At 42.4% G+C, this 12832-nt stretch overlaps 1 protein-coding gene across 1 annotated transcript; it reads right to left on the bottom strand.

Moving 5' to 3' along the window:
• Positions 1-1455: 1455 nt before the first annotated feature.
• Positions 1456-10120, bottom strand: LOC112107600 (uncharacterized protein CXorf21). Its single transcript, XM_024201373.1, has 2 exons — positions 10057-10120; positions 1456-2326 (listed from the first exon to the last, which is right to left on the bottom strand). The coding sequence occupies exon 2, from the start codon at positions 2323-2325 to the stop codon at positions 1456-1458; it is 870 nt and encodes a 289-aa protein (XP_024057141.1). The 5' UTR covers position 2326; positions 10057-10120.
• Positions 10121-12832: the final 2712 nt, after the last annotated feature.

Genomic DNA, 12832 nt, shown 5'->3' on the forward strand with positions numbered 1-12832 from the left:
GAAGGCTGGGGTTCACACTTGTACAAATGATTAGGGCCCTGCCAAATTCACGGCCATGAAAAACGCGTCACGGACCATGAAACCTGGTCTCCTGCCGTGAAATCTGGTCTTTTGTGTGCTTTTACTCTATGCTATACAGATTTCACTGGGAAGGCCAGCGTTTCTCAAATTGGGGGTCCTGATCCAAAAGGGAGCTGCAGGGGGGTTACAAGGTTATTTTAGGGGCACTGCAGTATTGCCACCCTTACTTCTCCACTGCTTTCAGAGCTGGGTGTCCAGAGAGCGGTGGCTGATGGCAAGCACCCAGCTCTGAAGGCAGCACCCAGCCAGCAGCAGCGCAGAAGTAAGGGTGGCAATAACACACCATCCCATGCCACTCTTACTTCTGTGCTGCTGCCTTCAGAGCTGGGCAGCCGGAGAGTGGCAGCTGCTGACTGAGGGCCGAGCTCTGCGAGCAGCAGCACAGAAGTAAGGATGGCAATACCATACCATACCATCCTTACTTCTACATTGCTGCTGGTGGTGGCTCTGCCTTCAGAGTTGGGCTCCCGGCCAGCAGCTGCCGCTCTCCAGCTGCCAAGCTCTGAAGGCTGCACCGCCACCAGCAACAGCGCAGAAGTAAGGGTGGCAGTACCGCAACCCCCCCGACAATAACGTTGCGACCTCCCCACAACTCCTTTTTGGGTCAGGACCCCTACAATTACAACACTGTGAAATTTTATAAATAAAATTTAAATAAATTAATGGAGATATCCTATCTCCTAGAACTGGAAGGGACCTTGAAAGGTCATCAAGTCCAGCCCCCTGCCTTCACTAGCAGGACCAAGTACTGATTTTGCCCCAGATGGTCCCCTCAAGGATTGAACTCACAACCCTGGGTTTAGTAGGCCAATGCTCAAACCACTGAGCTGTCTCACCCCCCTAAATTCAGCTTGAAATTGCTGAAATAATGAAATTTACTATTTTTAAAACCCTACGACCATGAAATTGACCAAAATGGACCGTGAATTTGGTAGGGCCCTACAAATGATAGAACGGCAGATTCCAAGCAGGAGGGAGAGCTTAGCAAGACTGGGGCTCCTGGGTGCAACGACAGTACAAATTATAAATAACAATAATGTTTGCAGTGTTGTTGTAGCCTTGTGGGTCCCAGGATATTAGTGAGACAAGGCGGGTGAGGTAATATCTTTTATGGGACCAACTTGGGTGGGTGAAAGTGCCAAGCTTTCAAGCCACACAGAGATCTTTTTCAGGACCAGATCTGTGTAGCTCGAAAGCTTTTCTCTTTGGCCAACAAAAATTGGTCAAATAACAATACTATTAGTTATAACAGGGTTTAATTCAATAATACCAGAAAAGTACTAAACTGAGAACTTAACATTTGTATTTACAAAACCTGTAAGCTTTCTAGCTGCAGACCACCTTAATGCCACCAGTCTACATACTGATGCTGCTTTATTGCGAAATATGCAGACTAGGGGTGCTTATTTCACTAGATACTTTTCCACTGGCCAGTCGTAACAGGCAGTTAATGACCATGTCTTTGGCCTTGGTGGTCTCCATATTCCTCTCTCGTGATATCTGCATGCTGATTTGGTCTACGTTGGTCATGATGAGCTCAGAGGCCAGGATCTGAGTGGGGGATGCACTGTTGACCATGCTGTCCATGATATACTGCTTGTACAACTCCACCACTTTCTGCTCTAGGTAGTCATTCAGTATTGAATTGGAGAGTGGCTGCTGGTGTTGCATTATGCTGGTCACTCGCCAGCATGACGAGTACCCTTGGACGGGCTTGCGAATGAGGTCATTGGTTGGCATCCTCATGGATTCCATAGGTGGAGGAATCTCTGATGACTCCAAAAATGGGCCTATCCCACTGTCACAGGTAAAATCTGTTGTTACTGAGCTGATAGGCATCACATGGCCTCCAGCAATGTGTAAATCATTGTAATTCTTGCAAATGCTTTTACAGGAAGAAGGAACCAGGTAGGTATCTCTACTTGTGGATTCTCCAGACATATCCCCAACTGGAGATGTTTGCCTTTCAAACTCTGTGCTCTGAATAACCTGCAGTAAAGTCTCTTTCTGTCTTCCGTTGTGTTTGCTTCCTTTTGAATGGACTGAAGAAAAGAACTTGCTCACAGACCTGCACCTCTGAAAGAGACTTCTGCCCTGTGTTTCATCCATGGAGGAATAGGTAAAGCCACACATGGAGCTCATCTCATGCACCTTCTCCTCTGCTGCTCGTTTTCTGTAGAGCTTGGAACTCAAGAAGTCGTCACAAAAATAGGGGATTCCACAAAGATACCCTTCTGACAACATTCTTGAAAAAAGAGGAAATGAGACATCAAAGATTAAATTAGATCATCGTTATTAGGAATAACCCAACAGGAAGATGGAACAGAAAAACAACAAGAAAAGGCAAATAGTTCATTTGTTTGTAAAAAGACTTTTGTATTGATTATGTTCCCCCTGAAAATCTGTTATTGTTTGCATATAGATTAGCTTCAGATCAGGATATTACCATGAGAGTTTCTCACTTTTTAAATGGCTTGAGTGAATGCAGTGAGCGTCTAGTTCTCAAACTTTTGTACTGGTGACCCCATTTTAAATAGCAAGCCTTTGAGTGTGACCCCCCCCTTATAAATTAAAAACACTTTTTAAATATATTTAACACCATTATAAATGCTGGATGCAAAGTGGGGTTTGGGGTGGAGGCTGATAGCTCGCGACCCCCATGTAATAACCTCACAACCCCCTGAGAGGTCCCGACCCCCAGTTTGAGAACCTCTATGTTAGACCAATCACATAAAATAATTTTATGCACACTACCACATGCAATATACTGTGTTTTTGTTTTATAAGGGTATTTTGTGCAATGGCTTGTGGTTTATATCTATGTGGTTTCTGCAGAAAGTGTATTGATTTCAGCGGGTGGCCATAAAAGGTGATTTTTTTTCCATTCTCCATGCACATTCAAGCTATGGGATTTATTCCAAAACTTGAAGACCTTCACATGCCACCATTGGAAAAGGTGGATCTCAGCTTCATGTTCTGAGTGTAACTTCTTCCTTCTTCTCAGGCTGAACAATTGTTATTTTCGTGGTTTCTTTTTTAATTTAAAAAACACCACCATATAGTGATTATACAAATTTCTGTAATTGGACTGACTGATAACCATTATTAGCCAGTCCAAATGGTCACTTTGAGTTCCCAAATTGAGACAGCTAGGGCCTGGTTTTCAGACATTCTCAATACCCACAGCTCCTGTTCACTTTGGTTGGAGTTTTGGATGTTCAGCAGTTCTGGAAACAGGGCCACACTATCTGAAGTCAGACACCCAGAAATCAAGGCTCCCAAAATCATTAGATAGTTTTGAGAATTTAGGCCGTACAGTATAGTTACAGAAAAATAGCCATACAATGATTATTGAAATCAGACACTTAGAAACCAGTCAGAGTGCATAGAACTGTGTAACTGGGAGACACGTGCATCACTATGCATCAGCAAATGTTCAGCATCCCTGCACTCTGATCATTCAATTTCAGTATAATTATTCATAATTACACATCAGTTTTTCTAAACCAGTGGCAGGAAAATATCCTGTATGAAAGGGGTCCTAGACCAGTCCCACATGGTATAGCAAAGAGGAAGTTGAGTTTTACCAAGCAGATTTCACATGTTCAAATCACTTTTATAGTACAAAACTACCAAGTGATCGGTGAGAAATTAAAGCCTTCATTTTAGTAATGTGTAGGACTCTTCATTTAACATTTAATCCAATTATAAAATGTAATAGGCACAGATATTTTCTCCACAGGCAGGAACACATGTTATAGATATTTTTCAGTTTATTTGACTGTTTCAGGACACCAGAACTGAGTGCACACAAGTGACTGGAAAATGCTTATACAAACTGTGAAAGGAAAGGTGGTATCATTATGTGGCACATAGGATACTACATGCCAACTTTGTGGTTGTCGCTCATTATTGGTGGGTGTGATAGGGCTTTCACCTCCTCCAAGAGCCATTCCTTGCATTACAGCAGCCATTACAAAATGTTGCAATACATATTGGACAAAGTCCTGGTCCTGGCTATGGAACCGTCCTCTGAAACTGGGGCAGAAAGGAGCTGTCAGCAGGAGAGGACAGGCCCATTAGAGCAAGAACCCATTCTGAGTTAGGAGGGAGGAGAAAGCAATTCACCCAGGGCCTCTCAGAAGGTAATCTGTGTGGAGATAATATCTACATACATATGTTAGGGACTCTGGGTTCTGGCTGTCCTCTCTCCCTGTGGCAACTCCATGTTTACCACAGCCTATGACTGCAGAAACTGTGGTTAGCAGAACACAGGAAGAGACATGGACTGGTGTCCATGGAGGGGTCCAGAGAGGGGGAGATCTCTTTCCCATGAGGACACCTTGCCCCCTCAGATGACTGGTTTCTAGCATCCCTTCCTTTTAAACAGCTACAGAAACCCTATCGGGGGTTTAATTGCCCTTAGGATTAGTTGCTGCTGGTTTACTTTATTTATTAGCCACACTAAGAGAGCCGTGAAAATCTACTGCAGAATGCCAGTTAAATTCTGCTTCCCTCATAGCAGGAGGAGATGCCAAAATAGTTCTCTCCTATAGTCTTTCACAGGAAAGAGTAGTGTGTTGGCTTTAACTTTGGTCAGAGCAAAGGTGGAATTATTGTGATACTGACCCATATACTTATTTTTGGTGTAAATATTGAGAAACAAGTAAAACTATATATTACATGATCTATCCCATTTCTAATAATTGTACATAGTCTGTGCCCAGTTTATGTAGCATGTGTCATCATTGTTTTCCCAGCTGCCAGATGTACCATTCTTCTATCACAAAGTGATGTAGCAGGAAATTGAAACTGCTGGTTTCATTTCTTTGGCCAAATTCTGTAGTTCTTATTTTCAGGGTTAGATCACACCCAGAAAAGTCATGAAACTGAGCAAGTTCAGACCCACAGAGTACTTGGAAAAATCTAGTTGGCTGAGTGGGCTTTACCCTCTTGCTCTGTAGAGGACTGTTTCCCTTTCAGCCTGCAGATGTTCCCAGATCTTCAAGCGAAATCATGCTGAGGTGAGAGGCAATTCTGAGGGCCTGGACATTTACACAGGAGCTCAATACATTCACGTTATCCCCTCCATCCTCTGCCCATCAGTTCAGCTAGAGGCAGGTTGCCATGGTCTCACTACTGGCAACTGGCCACACAGAGGGGATTTGCATGTGGAAAGGGTCAGCATTATTTCCTGCAGGTGCTTTTTCTTTGGTAAGAGAAGAACAGTTATTCCCAGTTCCACTTTCTCCTGCCTCCAATACACATGCACACCACAGAGTCCCAAATGCACAGAGATTGTGTATAAGGGATTCCACAGAGTTGGAGCAATGATAGGATTTCATGTTCCTTTAGATCAGTCCATTTTTCTCCTGTCCTCCCTTGAAAAATTCACATTGTGAATGTTTCATTCCATGGGGGACAGAGAGAGCAGATGGCCTAGTTCACAGTCTTTACTCTTGACATGTTTTGCCCTGAGACAGGGCTGCTGGACTTTTCCCTTGCTTGGTTGTTATTTTTTAATATGGTGATTGATTAAATTCTAAAGGAATACTAGCACAGCTTGCACTGGGGAGGAATAAAAGAAGCACTGCCTGTTATAAATTCTTTATTACCTTTATCTTTTTGGTTTTTAAAACCAAATCCCTGGCATATGCCTTAACCTGGATATTTTTTGCATTTCAGTCAGGGCCGGCTCTGGCTTTTTGCTCAGCTGGTGCCTGGAGCCGGCCCTGATTTCAGTGGAGAGAAGAGTTGACCCTTGATCTATGCTGCTAAGGTTAGTGTGACTACAGTGAGCCTCTGCGTAAATGCCCAGAACCCAGCAATATCATAGGCTTTCTCAGACTGGCAGATCCATTGCTTGGAGACGATGGCAATGTGTGTACAAAGAGCCCAGTGCATAGCTGATAGAGAAGCTATATAGCTACATAGAATTGAACTGACTGCCTGGCCTAGGCTAAGCAAGAGCCTGAAGCAATATATATATAAGAAGAGTAATAATAAAATCTGCTTGTCCCTTAAAGCCTGAGTGAGGTGGAAGATTTCTAGAGAAAGTGAAAGGAATGTAGTACAGCTAGTGGGCACAAGGATATGTGGGATGGGGCTTTTAGAAAGGGATGGACGCAAATACATTTGGGCATGCAAGGTCCCAAAGTATGGTCCTAAATAACCTTCCAGGTGTGCTGTTCGGTGTCTGGAGTTCAGCTTTGTATGTGATCCCTATACATATACAAGGCTTCCTAGAATCATAGGTGCAAATAATCCCTTATCCCTTCCTGAGGGGGAATGAAAATCCTATGGATCCCTTTCAGGCAATCCTCTCCCACCCCCTAGGACTCAGAGAAGCCCTTCCATGAGGTCTGGATCCCGGTGGGGAGATGGGAGGATGTACAGCCAAGGCCCACCCTATAGGGAGTTTATACAAAAGTTATAGTGACCATCAGTATTAACTTTATGCCTTATGGCACTTACTTCCTACTCCCATCTTGAGGAGCTATAGCTGGAAGTGGAGCCCTGACAGTGCAGTGTCTGTGGAGCCTCACTGGCAGGATCCATAGGGGGCTAGGAAGAGCCAGGAAAGAGGGCAGAACCATAAGATTTCCATGACGATGGCCATGCCTGTGGTGGATTCCCTGACATCCCCAGATTTAGGAAACTGAACCTCCTGCTCATGGCTTAAATTCAGCTGGAGCTGTCCAGAGCAAAGCTCTGATCAATATTTTCAAACCCACAGGACAGAAGCCCTGAGCCCCGGGGAGCTCCGGGAAATACTTTATGAGAATTTAAGCCCTGTTCCTGCTCATTTGATGAGGAGTAACTTGCCCCCTTCCACCGCCCAACATGTACACAATGGAACAGTCTTGTACAAATTCTCCATGGGGAACCCCAATAAGTTTCCAGTCCCCTACACCTTTTTGTCCAATTTGGTCTTTATTTCAGGTCAGAAAAGGTTCCCTGGGCCATATACTCTAAATTGCATTTTGCAAGACTCTGCATCTGAAAAGCCTTATAGCAAAGCTGTGTGACGTTGCACTCTATACGATTTTATAAATATATGTTAATGAGTGAATATAATGTAACTGGAATATGCTTCATGCAAAAGGTCTCTTGTAAGGTATCGTTACAAAGCTTATAATCTACTGAGTGTGGTCATCTTATTTGTATAAATGTATCACTCTTGTATCTGAAACTAGAAATATGAAATATAACTCTGAGAGCCTATTGTAATTATGCAAAGTGTGGGCCATTAATGGTGGTTTGGAATCTTGATGGCTCCCATCAACCAGGACAATTGACTGTGGATGGCTCTGTTTGCAAGCAAGCCTTTCTGTGAGTCAGGCTGGGAGGAATGAAGGCTTGGGGTCCTGCAGTGACATGTGATCATGTCACCTGAACTGGAATCCATCTTTAACCTGGTGTCTTTCCATTGAGAAGGAGGGGGTGGGAACCCAGAGAGGGACAAAGGATTCCCGCCTTATGCAAAAGATATATAAATGGGTGGAACAGAACAAAGGGGAGAGCCATCATGAAGAATCCCCTAGCTACCACCTGAGCAGGAACAAGAGCTGTACCAGGGGAAAGAATTGTGCCCAGGCCTGGAAGGTGTCCAGTCTGAGGAAAAAATTTACTGAAGCATCTCTAAGGGTGAGATTATCTGTATTCAGTTTGATTAGACATAGATTTGCGTGTTTTATTTTATTTTGCTTGGTGACTTACTTTGTTTTGTCTGTTACTACTTGGAACCACTTAAATCCTACTTTCTGTATTTAATAAAATCACTTTTTACTTATTAATTAACTCAGAGTATGTATTAATACGGGGGGGGGGCAAACAGCTGTGCAAATCTATCTATCAGTGTTATAGAGGGTGAACAATTTATGAGTTTACTCTGTATAAGCTTTATACAGGGTAAAATGGATTTATTTGGGGTTAAACCCCATTGGGAGTTGGGCATCTGAGTGTTAAAGACAGGAACACTTCTTAAGCTGCTTTCAGTTAAGCCTACAGCTGTTAGGGGACATGATTCAGACCTGGGTCTGGGTTTGCAGCAGGCTAGCGAGTCTGGCTCAAACCAGGCAGGGCACTGAAGTCCTAAGCTGATAGGGCAGGAAAGCAGGGGCAGAAGTAGTCTTGGCACATCAGGTGGCAGCTCCCCAGGGGGGTCCTGTGATCCAACCCGTCACAAGCTGTTGTTAAATATTTACAGTGACTGTGCCTCAAGTGCTTCTATTTGGAGTTCATTATACTGCTCTGTTGCCATTATGGCTAAGAACCTTTCCAAATAGTAAATAAACATTTTTCTTCATTAGTCTCAGACAAGATCTCCTTTGCCTACTGCCACCTAAAGCTAGGAGTTATTTCCTTCCCTTGTGTATAACTTTCTTGAGGGTGTTTGCCAACTGTGATTATGATTCCTCTGAATCTTCTCCTTGTCTAGATTACAATTACATGGGTCAAATCTTCCAAACTAGCTGCCTAAATTATACGAAACATGAATTTGCCTGCACAAAGGGGGTACAAAGGAACATAGGAATTGCCCTTCTGGATTGGGCAGTTGCTGTCTCTAATCCAATAACCTGTCTCTAACAGTGGTCAATACCAGATGCTTCAGAGGAAGGTGGGAAAAAAAAACCTCCATAATGGGCAATCATGGCACTACCTACCCATAACTAACTCTGCTAGTGTGAAACCGAAGCCCAAGGGTTTCAGCCCTGCTGCCCAGGGCTGAAACCGAAGCCTGAGCACCACTTCAACTTCGACTCCAGGCGGTAGGGCTCTGGCTTTAGCTTTGGGCAGTGGGGCTCAGGCGTCAGCTCCGGCCCAGGACCCCAGCAAGTCTGGCACCAGCACTGGCAACCCCATTAAAACCCACTGGCAACCCACAGTTTGAGAACCCCTGTACTAGACAATTTAGAGGGATACAATCTTTGTTTCTACACATCTACATGTCTCTCTTATAAGTAAATTTAAATCTCTTGTTTAGTCCGTCTTAACTTTGTGGATTTTGTATGTGCATTTTAAAGCTATATCCATGTTGTGACAATTCATTAATATTTTGCATCTGAAGTAATTGGAGCAGGGGGAAATGGATTCATGTGCTCTTGTCACTGAAAGTGTTACACTTACTAGGAGTGGGGGACAGAGAAAGAGCTACAGTACATTGCTATTGAAACTATTGCCATTTTATGAAGCGTGAACAGGAGGAGAGTGCATGAACCTGACCATGGAATGAAAGGGTTACATCTGCTGGGGACTACATGTAAGCGAGAAAGAGAGAGTGTGTGTGTGTGTGTGCGCACTCCTGAATTTGCTGTGAGTCTAGAAAATGCAAGGATTAAAGGTCCTACGGGTAATATTTATTTTAACCATAATTGGGTTGCTCAGAAAAATTCTAAAGCTTTTGACACAGATATACAATATCCATTTTTTACTTAGGGGAAACAATCTGCATATGCAGTACTCTACCTCTAAGCTGTCGCTTGGATAATTTCCTAACTCATACACACACATCAATGAAAAATGGTATAATCAGCATAAAAGCAGCACATTCAATTACACTTGCTTTAAAAGTATTACATAATGTAGATGATTATTATTTTATTACTTGCATTATGATAGTGCCTAGAGCCCTAGTCATGTACCAAGAGCCCACACAGGATCTGAGTGACTATGTTTTCATATCCTTAAGCCACATCAAAGACTAACTATTGTGACTCATGGTTCTGGAGGCTGATACACTAGACTGGAGTTTGTAATATACTTACCATTTCTGAAGGAACCAGAAATTGCATGTGGAAATTCACAGAGGCTATGTAAAATCCTTGCAAACCTACACTGCCCAAATGCCAATCAGACAAAGATTATCTGGATTTTACCAATGTGATTGCCAATCAGACACTAACAAGCCAAGTGTAGAGGCAAGAAAAATATTTACAGAGAATTGTACAGTGTATAATATGTTTTAGTTCTTACCTTCAAGGCTTAGCTGCTTTCCTGAGACAGAAGATAAACAACAGCAAATGACCATGCAGAAAAAAATTGTAGTTCTTCCAGACAGTTTAAAAGCTCACTTGTATGTAGCTTTTTTTACATTGCAAAGATTACATGTATTTTGTTTCTCACTCTCCATTACTCAGAAGAATTAAAGGGAAGTCCCTGGGAGATTTGGACGTTTTATAACTGACTTATTAGAACCACACCACATTAGACTCTTTCTTCCTCTTTTTATGCCAAAATGAAACTGTGTTGTGAAACTAAATGTTGTTAAAATAGTATAGTGCAACATAACACGTGTGTACCCATCAGCCTATGCTGCCAGTTCCGTAAAGAGAGATGTTAATGAAATGAAAAAATATAGCATTCTGAGAGAGTTGGATAATCAAGAATTCAGTTGTGTCTTACCCCAATTTCACTCCATTTATGTAATTTTCCATCTTTACAGAGATGGTAAGTCACCATAGGACCAAACAGGACTCCATTCTTTAGCAGGCACACGGTCTCATAAAGACCCTATTACATCTAGCCTACTGCCAAATGAGCCAGTACAAGATGCTACTGGCACATCTGAATTGACCCCAAAAGGCTGAATAAGAGTTAGCTGAAAAGGGGTTATCAGATTTCTATACTGGGAAAATGATTGCAAACTATTTTCTTCCTGTCTCTTTTTTTTTAACTAAACCCTATATTATTTTTCTTTAAGAAGTCTAAGGTTTTATTAGAAGCACAAAACTCTAGCTGCTAACCAGCTGAGGTATATATGCAGGTATATCATATAGCATGATTAAGCTATGTAAGTCACTTGGAAAAATTGGAATCAATCAAAAAGACTGAGATCCATGCTATCCTGGGGCACTGCGGGGGAGGACAGCCTTCTTTATCCCTTCATCTGTTCAGGAGAAATTGTACTGTATCATGGAACTATTTTCATTAGGTGATGATGGCTTTTCCACAGAGCCCAATAAGGTCCTGCATTTTACTAGAGCAGGGATAGATTCTAAAGAAAAATCTGAGATATGTAGATAATAGTCTTCATTGTGATAATACATACACATCCCTTGAAACTCAAATTCGTTAGACCTCACCTTATGCTACTTCAGATGCCAGTGTCTCATTTTTTCATTTAGTCCAACTTTAAGTCAGTAGCAATAATATACAATGTCCTCTTAACCTTAGTCTTGAAAATCTGGCAAGAGACACCTGTTATCACATGTGTACATTTAACAGTCATGTAGTTTTTTCCAGCTTCATTCCTTGGGGCAAATTCAGGCCTGGTTTTGCCCATCTGCCTGGGATAAATTTGGCTCTGTAGCTGGAATAGGGCATACCAAAGGTTCAAATAGTGAGTGATATTGTGAAGTATTACATTGATTTTCGGGTAATTATAAAATGACGAATATATGCTACAAGTTATCTTTTTTGGGTAACTACCATCTTCAGAAAAGGAAAGATAAAATATGAATTTTCCTCCACAGATAATGCATCCTCCTCCTCCCCTCCATTAATATGATTCCCTTAATATGCTGCCACTTTTAGATTCTTCTCCCAAACCTCCATAACCCATTGAACTGCTGGGAATCACTAGCTTTTTTGTATTCTACAAAGCTCCATATGGCTGGTAGCTCAACAGTTCTGCTGAGAGTAAAAATGTCAAAAAATGAGTTTTTACTAATGCAAAAGCACCTCCAGGAATAACTTAAGAAGAGTGGTCAGAATTTTAAAATTAGGTGTCTAAAGTGGGGCTTCTAAATACATATATCAGCATCTAGATACAAGTGGCCTGATTTCCAAAAGAGATGAGCACTTCTAAGTCATTGGGAGCTGCAACTTTCCAGAAATATTGAAAATCTATCTACTTTTATTCCGGTGCCTCAAGGGATTTAAAGACCTAACTTTAGGCACCCAGCTTGAAAAAATTAGCCAGTGCTCACTGCTTTACAGGACACAAAAACCACGATAGTCTGTTCTCATTGATCCTACTGTAGCTATAAATTCCAGAGGAAGAGAGTTTTAATACTGTAGTTTCTCATAAGACAGGTTGAGTATTAACACCCTGATATTTTGCAAGAGCAAGGATCAACCTTTTTGGTGGATAGCCGTATGTTTCCTAGTGCCCTTGTTCATCTTCATCTGAAGGGCTATCCTCAGGCAGGCAGAATTATCACATGAATTGTAACGCTCTGATTTATAATCTGTTCTTTAACTGTAGCACTCTGAGGGTCAAACTGAAAGGTGAGTGACCTGCAGGGACTCTAAGCTGCTGTAACAAATCACCTTCTGCCCCCCTTATCCTGTGTCTAAGTTGGCGTGAGCTGGCATTACTTCCATGACGAGAGGGCTCGGAAGATGGTGCAAATTGCAGCAGCTTTGAAACTCCTTCAGATTATTATCTGAATTTTGCTCAGAATGTTTGTGGCCACATTTACTTATTATGCTCAATAGCCTTTGCCATCTAATGTGTACCTGCCTCAGGCAGACTGTGAGCCAGATTCACTGACGCTGGCAAAAAGCCCATTTCAATGGCATCTCTCTGCATGAGAGAGGATTCCCCTTGGAATGACAACTTTAATTCCTATTTGTGACCCCATAATCAGTGGGAATGTGCCGACATAGCTCAGCCCTGGCTCCCCTAGACCTCCCTACTCCCCAGCCAATGTTGCTCACCTTTTGTGGGTGGTAATGCTGCACTATTATAAACGTGAAGAGAAGGCTGGAGCTGCTTCACATACTTCATACAAACTCCACCACGGTG

The sequence above is a fragment of the Terrapene carolina genome, unplaced genomic scaffold (assembly GCF_002925995.2).
Source record: "Terrapene carolina triunguis isolate 2854851 unplaced genomic scaffold, T_m_triunguis-2.0 Scaffold22, whole genome shotgun sequence".
In the NCBI taxonomy this organism is placed as follows: Eukaryota; Metazoa; Chordata; order Testudines; family Emydidae; genus Terrapene; species Terrapene triunguis.